We start from the raw sequence: 24,759 nt of genomic DNA on the forward strand, positions 1-24,759 counted from the left end.
GTAGGAGTGGAACTCTGTCCCTCCCTCGAAGGGCAGTGTAAGGATTAAATGAGGTGGGTGTGGTGCCTGGCATGTGGGAAGGCTCCCTAAAGTGGATTGTGTGGGCCTGAGGAAAGAGAATACCTGGGGAGGGTTTTACCTGGCCCGGGAGCAGGTGCTCCTGGAAGGGGTGTTCTGTGAGGAAAGAAGGGTGTGTCTAGTCAGGAATGAATAGTTCGCCGGGGGAGAGCGGGTGAAGTGGCTGGTTGAAAAGAAGTGAATGTCTCAACACAGGAACAATTCTGTAAATGTTCTAAGTCAGCGCCTGGGGCCTGGAGGCCTCGTTATGGTCAGCAGTGAGTCATTGCGGCCTGACGCCAGGACCCAGTGTGCACAGGAAGTGCGCATGGCGCTCGCTCGGGTGAGATTAGTGGTACGCGCTTCCCGCTTCCTAACGAGGAGAGGAGGGGGCTGGCAACACAGAAAGCCAGGCTTGTTGAAAACTGATTTGCCTTTCTTGGTGGGCTTCCAGACCCCAAGTGCACCGCTTCCTGTCCCCTCCCTTCCTCCTGCTTTCCCAGCACGAGCCCCTTCTCCACGGCACCCGTCTTGCTCCCTGTTGAGAGCTGGGGGTTGTGTGAAAAGGGCTCCTGCCCACACACTCCCTCCCAAGCCCCTTTGCCTTCCCCTCCTGGCACTGGGAGCAGGATGGCAACCCGGGAAATGAGGTCCTGCAAAAGAAGCTTTCTGCCTCTTGAGGGCCTCTTTGGATGACAGAGCTAAAGATGGGAAGGGCCTGAATGACAGGTATTCTCTGGTGATCCAGTCACAAGATGTGATCTCAGGCTGTGTCACTTATTTGAATAAATGCATTCCAGACCAGTCTGCGTTATCAGGAGAACTGCCAGCCACGCTTGTCCTTGCGGTAAACCAGTAGTTCAATTTTGTTATCACTGTTGGGAAGCTAGGTTGAGCATCTGACCCATAAGTCGAGGGAATTTAACCTGAGAGCATGAAAAGACATTGGGAAATGTTATGACCATTGCCTCTCCCATTCTAGCATCTAGGATGTTCTAGGCACTGTGCTAAGTGCTGCAAGAGGCACAGAGGAGTGAACATCGTCAGGGGCTCCCCTTTGCTCTCAGGAAAGTCTCTCCTCCTTCATGGGCTTAGGAAGGCCCCATGTGATCGGGCCCCTTAGACAGCAAGCCAGCCTCACCTTCCAAAGACTCCCTTGCTTTGTATGTCTGGGAAATTCCCACCTGTCCTTCACTTTTCCACTTAGATGTTGCTCCTTCCAGGAAGCCTTTCCTGACAACTTTTCCCTCCCCCTGCAAGACTAGATTAAATGCTGGACTTTGTGCTTTCACAGCTCCCTGCACCTGACCTAAGGGGCACTTAGCAGCTCTATTGTATTCGTCCCTTTGTTTGTCACCATTAGAGCATAAGGGACCAGAACCCCTGAGATATGGAAGGCACTCAATGAATATTTTTTGAGTGAAAGAAAGAATACAATATGACTGACCCCAACTAAAGGAGTGTATGAGCTCCACTGGGGGGATGAGACATGTTCACAATTGTAACGCAGACAGGGAAGTAGGGTCACAAACAGTTCGCTCTGAGAGTTCAAGATGGGAAGAAATAATAAGCGGCAGGAAGAGGAAGATGGAAAGACTTTAAGAGAAAAGCGGCTTTTGATCTGGGGCTTAAAGAACTGGGGGTTTTATGATAGGTGAACAGCAGGAGGGCGGCATTCAAGGCGAGCAAATAGCCCAGCCAAGCCCCAGGAGTAGGAACGTGAGAGGAGGGAGGGGAGTCGTGAGTTCCTGGTTTCACTGACGCTTCCGCAGGTGGACAGAAGGGGCTGGGAGCCGAGCTTGGAGGGCTGATTGGTGCCTCTTGTGGATACTGGTCAGCACCTTCTCCCAGTGTGTCTGGTCATCTTCCTCAAGTCCTGTGACCCTTGCTAATTGCTCATCAGCATTCCCTAATTGTGTTAGTCCCTGCTTTGCTGCTTTCCTTCTCCTGAGTCACCTGTCCAGCCCAGCCCACTGCCCCCATCTCTGCAGCTGTGAAAGGGTTTGACTTTTCACTCCTTTGAAGACTCCCAAGCTGATGAGACATTGGGTTGGTTGCTCGTGGTGTTCTCTGAACAGCAGAAAGGGGTGAATGAGAGGTAGGGGGCGTTTAGGGGAAGCGGGATCGTTGGGAAGGGTGCTGCACTGCAGGTCAGGATTCCTGGGCTCTGGCTCCCGCTTTGCCATGAGCCTGCTGTGTGTCTTTGGGTGAATCACTTCCTTTCTCTGGCAGCTTCCTCATCCATAAACAAAAGATTCAGACAAAGATAACTTCCTGTTAGCTTTGATATTCTATGATCAGCTAAAAATCCTGTGAATTTCAGTTACAAGGAGAGAGAAGAACAAATACAAAATTTTAAGGAGGGGGTTTATGATAGACCTGTGGACTTTCACAACAGAAAAACAAAAGCTTTCCCTTTTCTTTTTCGAGGGACAACTTAACCAATTGGACAAAGACATACACACAAACACATCCAAAATGCCCAAGAGTTCAGAATTATCAACCAAGTTCTTGGATCTTGTTGCGTGTAAATTTTGGCCAAGAAGGTTTAGGACAATTGGTCAAGAAAGTGAAGGGGAATATCATCTGGGAGATCTCCACCATTAGCATCATCAAATATTTTCTGAGCTTTCCCCAAGATAGCACTGTTTGCAGACTGGCATCCAGACTTTGTTGTTAAGAGCTCCTACAACTGAGTGAGAGATCCTCACAGAATTTCTGAATTTAAAAGAATCTTTAAGTATCATCTACTCCAGTGACTCATAACTTTTTCTGGATCACAGAACCTTTGAGAACCTGAGGTTAGCTGAGGACTCTAGGCCAGTTGTTTGGGAAAGAGGGTGGCACACATACAATTTTGCATAAAGTTTTAGGAGATTCACACCTGAATCATTCTGAGAGCTCCCTAGGAGTCCACAGACCCCCTCGCCCAGGTTGTGAACCCCCAGTCTACTCTACTTTTACAATGACAGCACTGAGGGCTGAGAAAAGTGACAAAACCTATGTGATGTCAGTTTGGGTCCTAAAGAGGAGAAAGCCAATCAAACGGTAAAATCTGAGGGCATCACGTTTAAATAAAAGTATTCAGGAAAGCTCTGTGTCTTCAAAGCATCTGAGAAGCATAAGAACAAACTACAGCCTTAGAGAAAGGAGAGGAGAGAGGGAAAGATGACAGGAAGATGTGCTTTGGTGAACTCAGAGGGAACATCCCTTACCGCATGGAAACTAGGTTAGTTCCCAGAAAGGTAAGAACAAAGGCATAGGCCCTCTTTGAGCATGGAAATCAGAAGTAGAAGGGAAAGCATGTGATGCAACTTACAAGAACAAAAAGAAAATAAGAAATGTTAAAATACCCACCTAATAAGGGGAAACATTTTCCTTTGACTCACTCAGAAGGGAAACCTCTCAATATATACAGAGGGTGTTCAACAGTGTACCGGATGGAGAGACATTGGCTGCAGTTCTTAGAAAAATGATCAGCAGGTATGCGCTCAACACCTAAGGTGCAGGGAACCTGCAGTTGCAGTGTCCACCCCTACAAAGGTGTTAGGAGAAATGGAGGATTGCAGTAGAAACGCTCATGCCAGCTGCAGAGTACGGGGCGACTTAAGGTGGTCTCTTGATGGGCACCTCCCTCAGCTATTCTGACGTCTTCCCCTCTGGCAGAGCACAGCCCGGCAGATCAGGGTGTGTTGGGAGGGCAGGGAACTTGGAGTCAGAGAGAATGGGGTTCCAATCCTGGCGCTTCAATTCCCAACTCTGACATGTTGGGTCTTAGTTTTGTAAGATGAGGTAAATACTGATTGCCTTATTGAGTTATTATGAGGATGAAATGAGGTTTCCTGGAGATGAATGAACCTAGCACAGAGCAAGTAGCTGGGACTCGATAAATACTTGCTGACAGGGAAAAGAAACAAAAGTAGTTTATTTTATCCTCCTTACTCCATTCCACCTAGGAGAGGAAGATGGGGTTGGGGGACACAAGAAAGTAGAAGGTGGAAGAATTCTTTTACTTTGGTTATACAAATCCAGACTTTAGAACATTTAGAATTTGCACTCTGTAAATCAGTGCTTCTCGTTATTCTCTCTCACCTCGAGTACAAAGGCATCCTCTTGGAAAGCTTTTGGTTCCTTCATACTTGGATACATATTTGCCATCACTCGTCTGATTGTTTTGGGAAAGAAACATACCCCGCCACAGACTATGAGAAGGCTGAGCGTGTTAAGTTCAGTGCTGTCATCAGATTCACGTCACAACAACGCCGATGTGTTGTCTGTGGACTGATCTGCAAGGAGATTGAGTCTAGGCGGTAAGCAGTTGAACTAATTGGTGGTAATTAGTTTTATACGTAAGCTGGGATCTTTTTCTTAATAAATGCAAGAGGAAAACTCAGTGGAGTCAGACTGTTCTGCAGGACCTGCGGAGGTTTCCTAGAGCCGAAAGCCAGGAGCCTGTCTTTCAGGTCTTCTAACTGCTCTGGCAGAGTTTGCCTGCGGTCTTCCAGGAGCTGCACCTCTCCCTCTACCATCCGGGCAGCTCCTCGCCTCCCACACTGCCAGAGGTGAGCTCTCCAGCCACCCGGAGGCGACTGTCCAGTGGGCAGTGAGTGGAGTGCTGGCCCCCTTAAGCCAGGTCAGCCTTGCCCAGCCCTGGTTCTCAATTCATAGGACGAGCACAGTCTAATGACTACATTAGAACTTTAGAGCCAAAAAAGATGTTTATGTAAATCATGCCCAAGCCTCTTATTTTCCTAAGAACTTGAAATCCAAAGAAGTTAAGCATTTTGCTCAAAAATCAATAAATTACTGGGAGACCCTGTCCTGGAACCCAGTTCCCTCCCTCCCAGTCCAGTGTCCCCTGGGAGGACAGTGTGGGTCACCAGAGAGGTGAGGTCTGAGGAGAGGAGATTCGGGGTATGTGATGAGCAGAGGCACGCCATCTCTGAGAGACGCACGCAGGTTGGGAGAGCAGAGACTCCTGCCGCTTCTAGAGGGGCTCTTCTAGAGGGGCCACGTGGAGGTGGAGTCCTCTGCCCTGTCCACGTCGCCAGGACTTCCTGATGGCCTCTAGCCTGGGGACATTTTATTTTGGGCTTCAAGGCTTTGGCACACGCCCAGAGCTGGAAGAGAATGCTTAGTAACTCATAGGAGCACCAGGTGTTTTTTGTGGATCCAGAGGGATTAACAGCCCCAGGGATGCAGGGTCAGATTTCTGAGGGACCGCTGTGAACTGAAGGTAGAAAGGCAGCAGGGCCACAGAGCAAGGACACATGAAGGGCTGCTCACCCGGAAGAATGAAACAAAAGCTCCAGGCCAGGAGGGCCGACTTGTGTTTCTGTGTGCAAATATGGAAGAAAAGCTGTTTCTGGATCAGCAACTATCACCTGCTTACTGTTGATCCGGGAGGGCAGTGCAGTGGGGCGGGGCGGGGGGTGCTGGTGGCTGTTTTCCTAAACATGTGAAAAACTGGAATGTATTTCCAGGAGTCTGAAGTGTACTTAGCATGAGATAATAGTCCCTTTATCCCCAGCCCTGGCTGAGGTCCTGGTTAGAACTTTGTCCACTTTTAGGCTTAAAGAAGGGTGTACACTAAGACCCGGGACGGTTTGGCAGCATCACTGGCCAGCAGAAATATGACGTGAGTCACGTACGTAATTTAAAATTTTCTGGTAGTAAAATGGAGTAAGTGAAATTAATTTTAGTTATATTTGATTTAACCAAACATATCTAAAATAGTATCATTTTAATATATAATCAGGATAATTGTTGAGCTATTTTACATTTTATACTAAGTTTGGGAAATAATTTTGTAAAAAATAATTTCGTAAAAAGTGTAAATAATTTTACACTTATGACACAGTTCATACTGGCCCCATCTCAAGTGTTGAGTAGATACATGTGGCTACTGGCTACCGTATTGGATAGGATAAGTTCAGAGGAAGAGATATAGAAAGCTGTATATGGTTAGAAAGTGAGACCAGGCAAAGACAAAACATACGCCCAGAGGGAAAAAATGTCTGAAAGTGAACAGCCTTCAAAGTGAAGGGCGAGTCCCTGTAACGGATATCAATGGTTTCCATCTCCACCAAAGGTCCACATGCTGTACCCACCTCTACTCCACCCACCCCACTCCCCCCAAAAAAAACTGTTTACATTTCCGCTGTATGAGATGTTTGGCTTAAATCTAAGGAATGCATTTCAAATAGGGAGAAACTGAATCATCTTCCCGAACAGGATAAATATTCCTCTTGCCGTCTTCATTTATTCCACAGACGTTAAGTAAGCAACAGGCGACTCTCAGGGATGAGTTGAGTTTGTACTAGATGCTAAGTTTGTCTAGATGTGAAGGTTGCGGTGACGATCATCCTCTGGTTTGCATATGACCTGAGTCCAAGGAGGGTATCAGCTGGGTCAGGATCCCTTCTCAGAACTGCGGATCCTTGAGTTAATGATTGGATGACATCCATTACTGCACACTGGACCTTTTACACAAAGAAAAAGTATTCAAGAGAAGTTACAGTGCCTGTTTTCAGGAGAGGCAGAAGCTGGGTGTTGCTATCATCCTTACCCCAGCTATCCCATCACGAGCCAAGAGGGAGGTGGTGTATGGCGACTAGAACCCGAGAGGTTCAGTACTCAGTGGCTTTGCCACCTTGTGAAAATCTTCAGAATTCCATGAGCCTTAAAATTTCCTTTTCTGCCCTCCCCAAGTCAAAGGGTGAGTATAAAAGGCATGTGAGGTAATGGACCTATATGTGCTTTTTTTTTTTAAGATGTTGGAGGTAGGAGTTTATTAATTTATTTATTTTTGCTGTGTTGGATCTTCGTTTCTGTGCGAGGGCTTTCTCTAGTTGTGGCAAGCGGGGGCCACTCTTCATCGCAGTGTGCGGGCCTCTCACTATCGCGGCCTCTCTTGTTGTGGAGCACAGGCTCCAGACGCGCAGGCTCACTAGTTGTGGCTCACGGGCCTAGTTGCTCCGCGGCCTATGGGATCCTCCCGGACCAGGGCTCGAACCCGTGTCCCCTGCATTAGCAGGCAGATTCTCAACCCCTGTGCCACCAGGGAAGCCCCCCTATATGTGCTTTGAAAGCGACTTTAAAAAAAAAAAAGATGCTTTACAAAAGAAAGGGACAGTGGGACCTCCCTGGTGGTCCAGTGGTTAAGACGCGGAGCTCCCAATGCAGGGGGCATGGGTTTGATCCCTGGTCGGGGAACTAGGATCCTGTATGCCACACGGCTCAGCCAAAAAAAAAAAAGGGGGTAGTAAACTATCAGGTGGTTCTTAATGTAGCTGATTCACCAAAACTCTTTTAAATTTAAGTGTGAAGTATTTGCTAGATGATTGATTCCAGTCACTCCTTTAGGATTAAAGTTGATTCGAAAGATGCTGTGGGGCTTTGGTAAACTGGAGGTCATGTCAGTAAATTGTCTGCATCCTCTCTTTGTGCTGCACTTGACCTGAGGTTGTCAGGCCACCAGCTGGAGTTTGGAAATATTTTCTCTCTTTATGAGAACTTTTATTTTCTCGAGGTGAGCCAGACCCACCAGTCTTGGCACACTGTAGACAAAGAATCTCAGTGTTGGGTAACCGAGGTGCTCTTCAGCCTTGCTCCCCAAAAGCTGGTCTGTGGACCAGCAGCATGGGCACCACCAAATGGAAATGAACAGGCTTAGGATGCATCCAGATGTGTCAGATGAGAATCTGCATTTTAACAGGATCCCAGGGGAATCTGACATACAGTAGAGTTTGAGCAGCAGTGCTCTACAATATCCCATCTAGCAAAAGTCAACACTGCCTCAGCTGGAACAGCTGCTGGGACTGACCACTCACTTCCTCTCGAGGCAGTCCCTTCTGTTGGACAGCTCTCATGTTTAGAAAGTTTTACCTTCTATCAAGTCAAAATCTGCCTGTAGGTATCACCCACTCAGTGCTGCCACATAGAAGCCCGTATAGTAGGTGCTTGGGAGTGTCATTATTTTCCTTTGTTATGCAGAAGCCTTGATCCAGAGGCTGGATGGGCAGTGAGTGGGGCCACACAAGGTCAGCTCCCAGTCACCTGGCCAAGGCCCGCAGGTCCTGAGACGTCTTCTAAAGAGCAGAACCCTTGCAGTTCTGTCTCTTCTCCCCGAGTCCAAGGGCGCCGGTTTAAGAGATTGCAGTTTGGAGAACTTGAAAAGGTTTTCCAAAAGGATGAGAGTGTAGAAGTGATGGCTGGGATGAAAGCTGGTCCTGCAGGCCATGCTAATGGATGAGAATTTACAGCGGAGACGAACAGGAAAGGGATGGTGTGGTGGGGTAGTGTTACCTCTTGTTAGCTGTGTGACATTGGGGAATGCACTAAACCCCTCTGAGCATCCGCTTCCTGGGCTTTAAAAGAAAATGGGATGATAAACCCTGTCCTGCCTGTCTCCAGGGTTTCTGTGGGACTCATTGAGAATAATGTCAGTGAGCACACTTAATAATGAGGGAAATGGTCCGAGGATGAAAGAGAAGGTCCAGCGGGACAGTAGGTGAATCCAGGAGGCAGGTCTACCACTAACTTGCTGGGTGACCTCAGGGGAGGCCCTCACCCTCTCTGGGCCTTCCTGTGAAACAGGTCACACACTAAAGATCAGAGTGCTCTTCTAGAAGGCCCTGGAGTTGCTGTGACTCATGACTATTATTGCACGTTAGCTGGAGGGTTTCTCCAAGGATGGCTCTTCAAATATTCATTTAGGGAGACTTCTTAGAGCTTGGATTTGAATCCTCTCTGGGATAAATAATTCCAGACATTCTTTCAGTGAAGGCCTGGCCTGTGCTACAGGATCCTTACTTAAAAGACAGGTCCGCTTGGCCACGATTGCACTTTATTTCCACGTCAGCATGTGGGGCCTAAGCTGGTGAGTGAAGAGTGATAGTTTCATTTCTACCAGTGTGTCAGGACACACCATCCTGTTTCTGGAAGCAAGCTCTGCCCCATGAGATATCAGAACTCATCGATCGCATACTTAGCTGGAGAGTATCACGTGCAGGTTTTTCCTGGGGAACAGTCTCACTTGATACGTCACATATTACCAAGGAGTTTTTCAAAAGTGTTGCTCTTTCTATACACACGGGAAAATGGCATACCTGATACTTTTATGAGCCTGCTCTGCCAGAGGAGGTTCCCAGTCAGAATAAGTGGAACTGGCTTTTGGTACAGCAGCCCTTCCATAGATGCTTGCCAGCTGAGAGCAAGGGGACCAACGTGTGTGGTTACAGAGGGACATAACTGTTCCTTAAGGTAGCCCTTCTGTGTCTCTTCCCTGCCAATCTGGGGTCCCTGTGTTGTTCATTCTCACCTCACTGCAGCCATGTTCCCAACTGCTCATTTCATTGCCTGGAACCTTGCTTCTAACTCTGTACATTGCATTTTCTCCTCTGCACCCACCGTGTTGTCTTGGAAACTCGGTGGCCATAGGCCACGAGTATCCGGTGTCATTGAATGTGATGGTGTGGTATGTGTATTTGCTCACACTTTTATTTTGAATCCTTTCCAATGTGACATCTGCTAAAATGTCTCCCTTATAATTTGCTTGGTGATCACAGCCTTCTCATCATTCATTGAGAGCAGGACCTGATCTCACAGAATCTGAAAAGAGCTATGTGGTAAGATGCCTGTTGAATAAGACTGTAGCTTTTCTAAAGAGAATTCTTACTGATTTGTAGAGTCTAGACTGGAGTAATGCCTGGTTAACTCACAGAGCCATTATTTACAAGAATTATATGGCTATTGTAGTAGAGAGAGATGTTAGGCCACCCTCTCCCCTCAAAAAAAAAAAAAAAGCAGAGGAATTTTGAGACCATATTTCTACTCTGCCTACATGTGGGATTAAATTAATATATTAGTGCATGATTGGGGATACATACTTGCATTTCTATCCTGTAATTATTCCATTTATAACAGTTACTCACTAATTACAGGCTTTTATGCTGCTGCCTTTTTTTTTTTTTAAATATTCATACTAAATCCCAAATTCTTCTGTATCTTACCTGTTTTTTCCATGCTTACACCTGGATTCCTCCTGCACTCCACTACTGGAATATCTATTTTTTTAACCTGGATCTTCAACTCTGTTGTTTCCCTGGACTTATGTGCTTCGTCTGGAATGTTACATCTCTTCCTCTCTTTCTTTTTTTTTGTCCCCATGTTGACTGTTTTATGGGGGTTTCTGGATATCTCGGGGCCACCACAGGAAGCAGTTTGCAATGAGATCATAAACATTGCCGAAAAATCTGTTCATTACTGCAGCACTGTTTCTCATCCCCTTGACTTTCATCACAAGGTATCCCCTTCTGACAATAAATCATCTCTAATCATTTCTCAGCAACCTCAAGCCCAGCAGCGAAGAGTCACCCCAGACAGGAGTCAAACCTCCCAGGACTTGTAAGTACACTTGGCGAACCTCAGTTCTCGAGTTCTCAGTAGACCGTTGGGCTTAGGAAGTGGGTCACTGACTGACTGTGCGAAGGACAGCCATTTGGGGGGATGAACCAGTCACTCGAAGCTTCTCTGAGCGTTTCTAGTTAAGGCTGTTTCCCATCAGCCAACGTGAAAATAGGTGGCAGGTAAATAAAGGAGGTCATGGACTCTTGGGGGAGAGAGGTAAAGAATTTACTGCCATATTGGGCAACTGGGAGCTGCGCTGACTGGTTTCATTCCTAGTGCTGTGATAGTGTAGAGGAAGGAGTGTTAATTCTGACTGGAGAGGAATGAATAGGGTTCATCCATTCATTTAAAAAAAAAAAAGTATTGGATATCTATGTTCTAAGCACAAAGGAGTAAACTCCATTCACAGAGGAAGGGGGTTCTGGAATAAGCATTGAAAGACAAATCGGATTTGAGAGCTAGAGCAGGGAGGTAAAAGGTCTTCTCAGCTGAGAAAAGCAAATGTGCAAAGGCCCGGAGTAGGTAGTGTTTGGAGAACATCGAAAAACCCCTGTGGCCACGGTGTGCAGTTCATGGAGGGAATGGAGACAAAGCTCAAGGAGCAGGTTAGGACCAGACTGTAGAATGCAACTGAAATAAATTTGGATTTTAGTCTGCATTCACTCAGGAGCCACTGAAGGTTTTTAAAATCAGGACCATACTTGGAAGTTCCCTAGTAGGTCCAGTGGTTAGGACTCAGCGCTTTCAGTGCTGTGGCCCCCGGCTTCAATCCCTGGTCGGGAAACTAAGATCCTGCAAGCTACGCAGCGTGGCCAGAAAAAAAAAAAAAAAAGAGGAACACATGAATTGGATTTCGTTTTAACAGAGTGGAGAGTGGATTTCAGAGACGAAGGACAAAGATAGTGGTTTGGAGATATGAATACAGCAAAAAAGTGGTGAGGGCCTGAGCTAGGAAAGAGTGGGCCTCTGGTGCATGGAAGAATATAAGATTATATAAGATTCCCCGAGGAGATTGGGAGAAAGGGAGAAGAGAACTGAGGATAGATCCTTGGGGAACCAACTTTTAAGGCAACAGAGTAGCAGCCAGCAAAGGAGACAGCAGGAGACACAGGCGAGGGTCTAGGAGCACTCACTTGTGTGCCACAGAGCAAGCAGTGTGTGGCCAGTGGTGCCCCTGCTTCAGAGAGGCGAGGAGGGTAGGAAATGAGAAACGTCCTCCAGGTGGCACCTGGAGAAATCGTTGGTGACCTCTGCAATGACAGCGCTGCTGCAGGCAGACCCTGTGTTACAGAGGGCTCATGAGTCTGTGCGATGGTGAGTGGGCGGAGCGGGCGACAGGGAGGCTGTAGGTTCGGGGAGTAGCAGAGACGGGGGAGTTGTACTTAGGATGCAGAGGCTTAAGCACATCTATACTTGAGAAGGAGTTAACAGAATCGAAAGATGTAAGAGAGAAGACGTTAAGTCGAGGAAATAGCCCAGGGAAGGGAGTTTAGCCTGGCCAGGAACAGGGACCCTTCCTTACACATGGCAGTAGGGGAGGAAAATTAAAGCTCTGCTCAGAGGCGGGGGAAGGACTCTATGGAACCGTGTCCAAACAGTATGAAGCCCCTCCAAAATTAGAGCCAGTCGGGGACCCAAGCAGCAAGGTTGCAGGACTGCTTCCAGCCGGTCTCCGCTGTCTGGGGTGAGACAGTGAGGCAGATAACAGGAGTAATCTCCCAGAGCTGAGACTGGCAAAGCAGCCACAGCGGCAGTAAAGGGCCTAAGGCATGGAGTCCAGGTTGGGTAAGAGACAGCAGGCAAATACAGAAACATCAAAATGTATTCATTTACCAACTGGAAATCCATCTGCAACTCTTAATTCCTCATTAGAGACCTTCCTTCTGGCGGGCTCCATCTACCAGAGTTTCACTACATTTGAATAAATATGTAAAATTAAATTGCCCCTTTGGTTTTAGCAGAGAGCAGAACCTCTTGTTTCTAGGAACTGACTCCACTTACTTGTTTCTAGTTTCTCTTGCCCACATGCTGGAATTCACTGACATCCACTGAAAATGGTAGATGATGGGCTGGTTTGCAAAGTTTTACCTGCTACTGTTGTGTTTCAAAGTAGCAAGTAAACAGAACGGTGAACTGGTGCGTAGTAGGTGCTTCTTAAATATCTATCGAAAGAGTAAATGAAAGCAAGCGTTTATTTGCTGCCAAAACAGGTATCAGATTTCACAAGTAGTCTAGCTATTTCCAGAGCCTGTTGTCAGAACAGACCAAATTGCCTTAAGGCCAACTAACAAGCAAATAAAAATCTTAACCCCAAACATCACTGGGCTAGAAATGCTTTCAAGAGTTTCAGAAAAGTGGCATCCACATTTAAAAGCAATTAATGAAATGTGTGTTGGCACGTAAAGAAACTCAAGGTACTTTTGCTAAACAGTGAGGCAATTGAGATGTACTTTTAAAAATTATATATATACATGACAGTTGCCTCATGTTCTCCAATGTATGGGACCAGAATATAATGTCTGTCTCTGGACCTAAGTAACTTCTGATTATCCTTGATAATCGACATGTATTACCCTATGTTAAGAAAAGGACTCAATTAACTTTAAAGGGGGGAGCATCTAGACAAAAAAGCTTGGCTGTGGTAACCAAATGAAACTGAATAAAAGGACTGATCAGGACTTGCTTCTCAGAAGTTCCCCATCCCTGTGAATCTTAATTTGCTTATCACATGGATCTCCCCAAATTATTAGAGAAATAGCCAATAAAATACTTTTATCCCCACTGATGAGTAGGAAACACTACCCAAATGTTGATTCAGCTGAAATGGGTTTTTAAAACTCATTATTTAATTCCATCAGTGTTTGAGTCGATGTTTATTTCTCTCACAGATTTAGCTACCAAGCATTGTATAGCTATATACCACAGAATGATGATGAATTGGAACTCCGAGATGGAGATATTGTTGATGTCATGGAAAAGTGTGACGACGGATGGTTTGTTGGTAAGTGACATCATACTTCTCTTACCAGTTGTGTATTGAAGGAAGAACTAGGCGTGATGAGTCACGAAGAGAGCACTATTCTCTACACACAGAGAAGGGCCTTCTCAGTTCCTATACCACCATTAGGAACGATGAGCCACCCAGTTCATGTTTGCTCTCAGGGCAGTGTGGATGATGCTAACATTGAACCTGACAACCAAAAATGCCAACACCTACTGCATGGAAGGGCAGGTGCCAGCTTCATCCATTGAGTTCTGTTTGTATTTCTTTTTTTTTTTTTTTTTTTTTTTTGTCTGTGCCATGTAGCTTGCAGGATCTTAGTTCCCTGACCAGGGATGGAACCAAGGTCCCAGCAGTGAAAGCGCTGAGTCCTAACCACTGGACCGCCAGGGAATTCCCTCTGTATTTCTATTGCGCATCTGTCCGTCCTACATTCGGAAATTTTAATTTTTAGAACGCCTGTGGAACACCACAAGAACACTTGAGCCTAGATTTCTGCCATGAAGCTCAAGCATATGTGTAGACATTCCAAAGACCTCATTTACTCCAGACTTCTAATAACTTTCCTCAAAGCAACCTGCTTAATGAAAGGAGTCACTTTCATAGGATGGGGGAGAGAAAGATCAGAATTTGAGATTCTGTAACAAAACAGATGCTTGATATACTTTCTTACTGAAGTTCTCTCAACAAACAGCCTGTAAGACAAGAATGATCCTCTTTCCACAGATTCAACAACTGAGGCCCAAAGAGGTTAAGTAACTAGCCCCAAGGTCACCACCCAGGGAGCAAATGGTAGGGCCAGTATATGAACTTAGGCTCGTCTCTCCCTGAGCCTCTGGTTCTTTCTGCTCAGGCACAAATATAATGCTGGGAACCACTGACACTCTACCCCTTAAACAACTGGCTTTACCTTTATCTTCTTTCCAAAGACCACCTCTTTCCTATCTCCCTAGAAAAGCTTTGCTAAATCGAAATAATGTCAGGACTGGGGCCGTGAGAACAAGGCCTCAGCACAAATGGGAAGACAGAAAGATCTGCCTTGGCCTCACCAGCCTCCTAGAAAACTACCCCATCCTCCTCCCAGGGCCCGCAGAAGTTTTGTGGTCCTCACCACGTTGAGGTTCTATTCAGAAGGAAACCAGGTCTGAAAGTCAGCAACATTCTAGTGCAGTGCAAGTCCAATAGAAACATAATGCAAGGAATTCCCTGGCAGTCCAGTGGTTAGGACTCTGTGCTTTCACTGCTGAGGGCCCGGGTTCAATCCCTGGTCAGGAACTAAAATCCTGCAAGCCTCACAGCACAGCCAAAAAAAAAAACCATAATGGGGCTTCCCTGGTGGCGCAGTGGTGGAGAGTCCGCCTGCCGATGCAGGGGACACGGGTTCGTGCCCCCGTCTGGGAAGATCCCACATGCCACGGAGCGGCTGGGCCCATAAGCTGTGGCCGCTGGGCCTGCGCGTCCGGAGCCTGTGCTCCGCAACGGGAGAGGCCACAACAGTGAGAGGCCCGCGTACCGCCAAAAAAAAACAAAAACAAAAAAACCATAATTCAAGCTATGTATGAAATTTAAAATTTTCTGAAAGCCACATTGAAAAAAGTACAAAGAAACCAGTGAAATTCATTTTAATATATTAAGCCCAGTGCATTTAAAATATTATCATTTGAACATGTCATCAGTATGAAAAATTGCCAGGGAGGTATTTTACATTCTTCTTTTTGTACATAAGTTTTTGAAATCCAACATGTATTTTACAGTCACAGCATCGCTCGGTTCAGACCAGCCCTGTTTCAAGGGCTCAGGAGCCACATGTGGCTGTCCTATTAGAGTGCAGGCTAGTAAGGATTTGTTAAACCCTTCCAGGAGTATTTACATTTTTATGAGAACTTGGGATGGGGTGAGGGGCATCTGCCAGGCAGCTAAATAAAGGAAATATTTTAGATTCCTTAATTCCTCAAACACTTAGAAAAGTGGCCTTGTGTTCAGACTATGAAAAAAATAACCCAGGAGAGCTCATTTTTCTCATCCGTCAGGAAAGGTGCTAACCACCCATATGAGCACATCTCTGGGCTTTACCATCTCAGTTCTCTGCAGCCTCCTTGACCATCCCCCTGGGGTTTCAGCTAGCTGTTTTAGATGGCCTTAGCTTTGACACATTCTTCTAGCCTAGAAGTTTTACTTTGGGCAACAACTCCAACCCACTGATAGTGGCTGCTTGAAGTGTGTTCAGCAGGATTCTGAAGCCCTATCCAAGCCAATCGGGGAAAGGATGCAATGATCACATTGTGATGTTTGCTAATGAGGGTAATAATGACGCAACATCTATCTGCCACTCCACCCTTACCTCCCAGCTTTAGAGAGAGAATCCCAAGGGAAGGAACTATTGCTAGATTAGGGATCCAGCAATGCTGGATGTGGAGCAGCCCAGGAAGGGCTTGTTCCCTGGTAGCTCAATGTTCCTGGCTCAGAGGGAACCCTGACAAGGTTGGTAGTGAAGACAGGGAGTCAATCTGGGGCCTAGGCTCAGGAGGGAGATTTCCTTTTGCTGTGCAGTCATAGCCAGTGGACCTTAGAAATCCTACAGTTTAGAAATTCTAAATCCCCAGTACCTTGTTGTGTTGGTAACTGTTCATTCTTCCATAAAGGAGAAGTACTGGAAAGAGCAATGGGCTGGGAGTCAGAGACCTGGGTTCAAAGTCTGTCTCTGAGCTTGGGTTTCTGTGAAAAAAAATGCGAGTGTTAGAAATGCCCGCCTTGCTTATCACCCAGCATTATTCTGCAGCCTAAATGAGATAAGATAGGGGAAAGTGATTTGGAAACCAAATGCCCTTCTACAAGCTGCAGGATTGTTACCAAGGACTCTCTGAACTCAAATGGGTGAGTCTTCTCATTGTGTGTATTTTTTTTTTATAGGTACTTCAAGAAGGACAAGGCAGTTTGGTACTTTCCCAGGCAACTATGTAAAGCCTTTGTATCTATAAGAAGACTGAAAACCACAGAGATGATTTTTGTTGGAGGATGAAGCATAATTCATGAATTTGTCTCTTTATTTAAACATTGAGTCAGTAGGAAAACTAATGCAGTGGATAAAGAAAGAAGAAAAGAGAGGACAGAGAAGTGTTGCATTTAAAACCTGAACCTGTCTAAGCTTACTGCGTGTATCAGGGCTGAACCACGCAGAAAAGGAATGAGGCAAGTTGGTATTTACTTAGCTGCTTCTGGGAGCCACTCCAGCCCTGCCCTCTCCCCCGCCCCACCTTGAGTAATCTGACCTGCAGCCTGGTCCAGGAGCAGTTAGGCCAGAAATGCTTCTTGCTGCTTCAGGCTTGACCGGCTTTGGCTCAAAAGGGTCATTTAGCCTGCAGGAGCCCTCAGAGCAACAGGCAGATCCCCAGCCATCCTCCAAGGCCCACACAGACTCCCCCAGTCGCCCCGGAGCCTGCCAGTCCCCTAGTGCTGTGAGAGACCAGTCAGGGCTGCCAAGGCGATCCCTAAACAGTGGTGGAGACCCCAAACTACCCAAGGCCCAGTCCCTCACTGGAGGTAGGTGGGGAAATGGAGGTCAAAGTAGGCGTCCAGTGCATTCAGCCTGCGTGCAGCTTTGCCACTGACGCCCCCGGTGTTCAGCCACAGAAGCACACAAGGTTTGCCCCTGGAGCAGGGTAGCCAGGCAGATAGTTAAATTTGTATTTCCAGTTGATTAACTCAAGAAGCGCTGTAGCCTGAGGGCCCTTGCAGTGGCTCCTTCCCCGTATCACTGGCTGTTATGAACGGTCACCTTCAGGGCAGCACAGTTTCATTTAGCAGAATGCCATTGCTGCTCTTTCTTTTCTGGGTTTTAGGCCAGGACAGTTTGGGGTTGATAGGCCTATTCTCACAGAGAACCAAGGATGGTATTCAGTGACTCAGGTAACGTACACCAGTGTACACTGGACGCCAGGGGCCACTGATGAGCAAGCCACGCTCCAAGCCTTAGAAGAGGTTCACCGTGTCTCCATTTTCATTGGCCAGAGGAGTCCAAGGACTACCCCAAACGTAGGAACCCAAGGTTATGACTCACCCTGTGAGGCTTCTCTTTAGAGCAGAAGGTGCAGATACAGTGGCCCTAAGAGTGAGGCCGTGATCCTGCCACTCCCAGGAGGCCAGTCTTTTGTGGGGGATGGAGGCTGCTGGGGTGCCTGGGGTGTTCCGTCACAACTTTATCCAATTCAAGGATGCTTACTGGCCCCTCTGTTAGACACCTTGGAGAGATAAAGATAGAAATAACTCATTCCCTGCCTGCTGGGAACTCAGAGGTGGTGGGAGAGACAGACACACAAAAATACTGAATCAAGAGAGACTGTGATAAGTGCTAAGAAGGGTGTGAGAGAGGAAGAGATGAATTTTCCCTGAAGGGGCCCTAGAAAGCATTGTCATATTTCTGTCTCCATTAGCTCACCTCCATTAGCTCAACTAGGATGCTGGAAGAACCTTTGTCTGAAGGTGGTTTATGGCTGGAAATACTTGGAACTGTTTCCAGGGTCTTCAAACTCTCATCCTGCCCACAAATACACATCCAAGGTCACAAATAGGAGTAGCAGTTCCAGGTTGATAGGGTGTGTACAGGAACCCTGACTCTTTGCATATAGCTCAGAATTGGCCTAGGACCCATGTCCCAGAGTCTTTATAAGCACAGAGTTTGTCTTCAGTGCCTCAGCTTCTCCCTCCACTATGCATCTTAGGACCCCCACCAGCTGCCCACCCCCGTCAGAGAGCCACAGTACCCTCACTCCCTGTCCTTCAAAGCATGCTCTCAGGAAAGCAACTGCCACTGACTCCTTCACAGTAAAGTATAAATGACTGATAAGAGGAAGGTGTTATTTCTTCACAGAAACACTGGTTTTTCACTAGAACAGAGCAGAGCCTTAATCCCAAGGGGGAAAGGCTGTGGAACTAATGGTGGAGGTGGGGCTGGGGCTATAGGTGAGGGCGGATGAGCTTCCTGGGTAGAAAGGGACTTACTGATATTCCCTAAGAAAGCCTCAGTGCTTTGGAAGGTCCACCTCACCATCCAAGGGCACTCTGTTTCTGTCTCTCCTCCCCGCTCCGAATACAGTTCAAGTGCATATCCACATGCACTTCACACAGCAGCATCACCCATTTTGGAATGTATATTGGCTAATGTGTTTCCTGGTCTTTCTTAGATGCAAACCATTCATAACACGATCTTATCTGTTTTTTGAGGGGTGCTTATTGATTAAGTAGGTAAGTTTGAACACCTCTTTAAATACAGCTAGAAAATAAACCAATTTGTAAAGCCACATTTGCATATGATGCCAGCCTCACGACTTTGTATATCTCCAGAATCCCAGGTATGCCTCACCAATTTGCCCATCTTTAATAAACGCATCTGTTAAAATTTGCATCAAACTTCAGCTTCCTACATATGACACAAGGAACAAAGGGTTCCAACTGCCCCTTTGTCTTCAGACATTTAGTAATACAAAATACCTATTTTTATGCTGAGATATTTATACAGGTTTATTAATTGCAAGTGCAACTAACTGGCGGCATGCCCTGCAACACATTTTGAATAGATTAGCCATGCTTCTGGGTAAAGGCAAGCCCCACACTACTTAACTTCTGCAGTCTTTCTGGGATCAGTAAGAGAAAAAAAATCACATGCTTAAGAAGTGGGACTGTAAATATGTATATTTAACTTTGTATAGTCCATGTACCTACTTTGTATAGAAAAATAATTTTAAAAATTTGAACCGAAGGGGGAGTAAAATAAGGAAGTCATGAAGTTTTTTTGCATATTTAAATGAAGGAATTCCAAAATAACTTACCTGCCGATTTTTAGCACAAAAATAGCCCTTGTAAAGTGTTATAATTTTAAATAATCATTCTTTCTGGGAGAGAAGGTAACTGTTATCTCACAATTATAGTGGTTTTTCTTATTTTGTTTTTGATTTTTTTTTTGCAGTCCTGTTTATCTGCAGTAGTATTAAGGCCTATTGCTAGAATAGGTTACTACAAAAAATATATTCTGAAAGAAAAATAACTGACATTATATATAACCAATTAAAGTATTGCCATTTAAATTATACACCAAGAGCATGTACTATGCAGACACAGATTTTTCTGTTCATCTATTTTTCTTTATGCAGTGGATCGATCTGACAAATAGATGTTGAATTACTACATTGGCTGTACATGTTATTTAATAAACTTTATTCAGAATTGCGTGGCATATGTTTGTTCTTACCATTCATTGTTTCCTACCCTTTCAAATTTCTCAAATGAGACCTATATTCACCTCTTCAATGGTGCACACTCTCCTTTTCCATTCTTACTAACATCTGGCTTCCCCCTCACTCCTTGAGGGTACCACTTACTCTATTCTCAACAGGCTAACTCCGTGACACTCTGAATTGATTAACGTTGACCATTTCACCATTCTTTCTAAAATGTTTGTATTTGTTCTGATTACAAGAATAATGCACATGTCTTTAAAAGCAAAAGTGCCCATTATAAAATATGTATAATGGGTCTCAATTTACTCCACAAGACATGGGTACAGAAAATGAGACAGCACTTAAGTTTTTCTAAACAAGTTAAATCTGGCTACGAGTCCACAGTGGGTGAAAATGCAGTCTGTCCTTGTGTTCACTCCCAAACCAAGTGTGTCAAGGCTATGGCACTAGGCATCCAGCCTCCCCTGGCATCTCCATTTGGGGTGGGGCCTGCTACAGCAGCATGGGTCTGTCCCATAGTAGAAAACACCAAAACTCCCACCCTGCCTCTTCTGATGCTGTCCTTCACCCTTCAACTCAAAGCACCCATTCGCACTGCTACCCCTTTGGGGTGACTCGATGGAATCTCCTTTGCTTAAGCCTTCAACAGTCCTGGGAGAAGGGTCATCTTCCAGGGGTCTGACAGCCTTGATACTGGGCCCTGAGTCACAAGCACTACTTCTTCCTTCCATCCCGTCCAACAAATCCATCAGCTCTACCTTCAAAATACCTTTAGAACCCAACCACTTCTATCACCACAGTCCAAGCCGTTTTCTCACCTGGGTCATTGCAGTCACTTTCCAACTGGTCTCCCTGCTTCCACCCTTGCCCCCTCTACCTCAGTCTGAACAGAGCAACCAGAGTGATCCCTTTAGCAGCTACTCCTCTCCCTCGGAGTGGTGCAATGGCCTCGAGTCCAAAGGACACTGCCCTGCCTCCTCCCTCACCTCTGCCTTTCTCATTGTTCCTTGCCGCCACACAGTCCTTCCGGCCTCACACTCACCAAGCACGTTCAGCTTTAGGGTCTTACTATGCTGTCCCCTAGGCCTGAAAGACCCTGCCCCCAGAGCTGCATGGCGTCCTTCCTTCCTTTAGGTCTTCCTGTTGCCCTCTCAGGGAGGCTTTCTCTGACCACTTTATATGTAATAGGATCCTACGGTTTCCAACCCCAGCATTCTATCCCATGCTCTTTTCCTCTGCTTCTCCAAACACTCATCACCATCTGATATTTGTTTTCACAATCAATTGTATAAAGTCCACGAGGGTAAGGATTCTGTCTTGCTATTACATGCCCAACATGTAGAAGAGTGCCCAACTAGTTGGCACTCAGCCAACTAGTTTGAGCAAACAAATGGTTTGAGCAAACAAATGAGTAGATAAATGAATTAAATTAAGCAATGAACCTTTCCAGACCAGAGATCCTAGAACTCAGAAAACTGACACTAATTGTGAAAGCAGTGAACCATCATCATGTCACTTTCTTACAGCAGCAAAAATAACAGAAATTAATCTCTTTAAATATTCTGGGCTTTTACAAACATAGAAAGTGAAAGTTCTTAAAAAAGGAAGTGAAAGTTCTCTGTAATTAAAGTCACCTCCCCACAGAGATCACCTAACTATCCAACGTATGATCCCCCAAGCTTTTCGCTTTCTGCATACAAAACACATCTCTAAACAAATGCTTTAGACAGTCTACATGCTTTTTTCCCTGTTAATAATAGAACTTAGACATGTTTCCATAATTTACTTAACCACCCCCCTATTGGTGATGCAACAGTTTGATGTTATTGCCAGCTTTTTACCACAACAAACAATGCAGTATTGAGTAGAATTATTGGCTCAAAGAGCAGGAACATTTCAAACGTTAAAGAAATATTGTCTTCCCCAAAAATTGCACCAGTTTACACTCCCACCAAATGTGTTGTGTTTCCCCACCACCCAACTGTCTGCTTCCATGAAAGGCTCTTCCTTGGTCTGCCCACCTTTTCTGGCCAGCAGCTTCTCAGTCCCCTTTCTAGATCTTCACCACATCTCAGCCCTCTGTTACTTTCTCTCCACACATGCTCCTTCAGCAAGCAGACTGCCCACGATATAATTTGGCCCGAAGAGTCAATTGTCTGGGCTCCTTTCATTGATAAGTAGTGGAAAACTAACATACTTGCTGGTACTGAGTCACATCCCTGGGAAGAAAGGAGCTGGAAATAGCCTCAGGCAGGAGTGAATCCAGAGACTCAAACTTTCTCTGTATTTGTCTTATTCTTGGCTCTGTTGGTCTTGTTTGACTACATTTTCACCTCCTGAATGCAGTAATAGGAACTACAGCTGCAGGCAGCCCCAGCCTCACTCTTCCAGTTCTGTAACTCGAGACCAGGCAAAAGGGCCTTCCTGTGACTTCCCTGAAAACAATTCCAGACGCTGGCAGGCCCGACATGAATATTTAGTGTTCCTTGACTCATCACTTGGGTTAAAGGGACTGGAGTGTGATTGGCAGGCCCACCAGAACATCATGGAATAGGGGACAGGAGAAGGCCAGGCGAGGGGGTGGACTGCTATAAGAAGGCAGCTGGAGAGAGAACTCAATGTTCCAAACTGGACTTTAGGCATTATTGTGACAAACTGGAAAATGGGACACCATTTTCCTGTCCCAGGACAAACTTCAGTGTAGCTGAATGTTGGCTCTCTGTGCAGAAGGTCTGCTAGCCAAGGTCTTGAGAAGGACACAGCGTAGGAGGACGTCCATCCAGAGGAGGAGGCTGATGTGACCAAGGGGACATAGCACAACTGTATCACACACTAAAAGTATGATTCTTCTGAAAAGGAACAAAGAGTGGTGTCTCAAAAGTCATGAAGTGTTTGGGTGAGTTGTATGTGGGTGTATTGGACAAGTCTTAGCATGTCAAACCTGTCAAGTCTTAGCATGTCAAACCTATCTCAGGGATACTTAGCGGAGGCCTATTAGGACAAACGAAAGAAGTTACTACTTGATAACAAGTAGTTTGTGGAATGTATTAGGCAAGAAGGTGGTTCAGATCGAAAATATTTATATAGGATGGATAAACAACAAGGTCCTAGTGTAGTATATCACAGGTAACTTATATTCAATATCCTGGGATAAACCATAATGGAAAAGAATATTAAAAAAAAAAAAGCATGTCTCTATGTGTATAACTGATCACTTTGGTCCACAGCAGATTGGCACAACATTGTAAATCAACTCTACTTCAATAAGAAGCAATTTTTTCAAAAAAAGGAGAATATTTAAAGAAAATTTAAGATGAACCCACAGATATAAAAGCCCTGATGAGATACTATGAATGACCACGTGACACTTTAGTTTATGAGGTCTCTCCTGGAGAACAACTACTCTGTTCTTCCAGCCCCCTCACTCTGGCATTATCAGAGGCAAAATACTGGGTAGATTGAGTCTCTCTGGCCCCTTCTGGCTTACTCATTTTTTTTTTTTTTTTTTTTGCGGTACGCGGGCCTCTCACTGCCGTGGCCTCTCCCGTTGCGGAGCACAGGCTCCGGACGCCCAGGCTCAGCGGCCATGGCTCACGGGCCCAGCCGCTCCGCGGCATGTGGGATCTTCCCGGACCGGGTCACGAACCCGTGTCCCCTGAATCGGCAGGCGGACTCTCAACCACTGCGCCACCAGGGAAGCCCTGGCTTACTCATTTTTAAAGTGACTTCTGACAAACTCACATGAAACTGCAAAAGAGGTAGATCTGAGAATAATCTTCAAAACAGCATATATCATGTAGACTGATGAGAGCTTATATTATTAAGGTCAGTGGATCTCAAAGTATGGTCCATGGACCCCTAGGAGTCCCTAATCCCTCTCAGGAGATTCATAATGTAAATTATTTTCATAATAATGTTAAGACACTTGTGGTAGCCAGCTTCCAAGAACGCCTTCAGTGATCCTCACCTCCGGGTATTCACACCCTTGTGTGGTCCCCTTCTGCATTCTATCAGGGTGTGTGACCAATAGAATATGGCAGAAGAGATGGTATGTCAATAACAAGTCTAGGCCATAAAAGCCATTGTGGCTTCTGTCTTTTGTTTGAACTACACTTTAGAAATAAGTAAGTCCTAGTTGTTGTGTTGGATAAATGTGCTAATTCATCCAAAAGGAGGCATTAAAATGAACAATGGGCTGTGACATTTTTCACAGAACTAGAAAAAATTATCCTAAAGTCTATATGGAACCCATAAAGGACCCAGAATTGCCAAAGTGATCCTGAGGGAAAAGAACAAAGCAGGAGGCACAAACCTCCCAGACTTCAGACAATACTACAAAGCTACAGTAATGAAAACAGTGTGGTATTGGCACAAAAACAGACATGTGGGTCAATGGAACAGAATAGTGAGCCCAGAAATAAACCCACACACCTACAGTCAATTAATCTTTGACAAAGGAGGCAAGAATATACAGTGGAGAAAAGAGAGTCTCTTCAGCAAGTGGTGTTGGGAAAGTTGGATAGCTGCATGAAAACAAATGAAGTTAGAACACACCTCTCACCATACACAAAATAAACTCAAAATGGATTAAACACTTAAACAAGACATGACACCATAAAACTCCTAGAAGAGAACATAGGCAAAACATTCTGACATAAATTGTAGCAATGTTTTCTTAGGTCAGTCTCCAAAGGCAATAGAAATAAAACTGAAAATAAACAAATGGGACATAATCAAACTTATAAGCTTTTGCACAGCAAAGGAAGCCATAAACAAAAAGAGAACCTATGAACTTGGGGAAAATATTTTGAATGATACAACTGACAAGGGCTTAATTTCCAAAATATACAAACAGCTCATACAACTCAATAACAAAAAAAAACAACAACCATTCAATCAAAAAATGGACAGAAGACCTAAATAGACATTTCTCCGAAGAAGATATACAGTCAATAGGCACACAAAAAGATGTTCAATATCATTAATTATTAGAGAAATGCAAATCAAAACTACAATGAGGTACCACCTCACTCTGGTCAGAATGGCCATCATTAAAAA

The 24,759-nt window shown here is 45.4% G+C and overlaps 1 protein-coding gene and 1 long non-coding RNA gene across 18 annotated transcripts in view; one reads left to right on the forward strand and one right to left on the reverse strand.

Annotated features, from left to right (window-relative positions):
* The window catches only part of SORBS1 (sorbin and SH3 domain containing 1), a 238,976-nt gene extending 221,444 nt beyond the window's left edge, over positions 1-17,532 (forward strand). For 8 of the 17 annotated variants that reach the window (XM_079899517.1, XM_079899514.1, XM_079899516.1 and 5 more), the window contains 4 exons: positions 9,627-9,686; positions 10,406-10,464; positions 13,356-13,468; positions 16,379-17,532. In XM_079899517.1, the coding sequence (XP_079755643.1) occupies positions 9,627-9,686; positions 10,406-10,464; positions 13,356-13,468; positions 16,379-16,446 (300 nt within the window). In that variant the 3' untranslated portion in view covers positions 16,447-17,532. Of the gene's footprint in view, positions 1-9,626; positions 9,687-10,273; positions 10,465-13,355; positions 13,469-16,378 lie in introns of all 17 variants that reach the window. The other 9 variants (XM_079899521.1, XM_079899507.1, XM_079899506.1 and 6 more) reach the window with 2 other exon arrangements.
* Positions 127-17,665, reverse strand: LOC307174929. The gene is made up of 3 exons (XR_013824203.1): positions 17,526-17,665; positions 16,075-16,183; positions 127-2,367 (listed from the first exon to the last, which is right to left on the reverse strand). It is a non-coding gene; the product is annotated as an uncharacterized lncRNA (long non-coding RNA).
* Positions 17,666-24,759: the final 7,094 nt, after the last annotated feature.

The sequence above is a fragment of the Stenella coeruleoalba genome (genome assembly GCF_951394435.1).
Source record: "Stenella coeruleoalba genome assembly, chromosome: 16".
Lineage (NCBI taxonomy): Eukaryota > Metazoa > Chordata > Mammalia > Artiodactyla > Delphinidae > Stenella > Stenella coeruleoalba.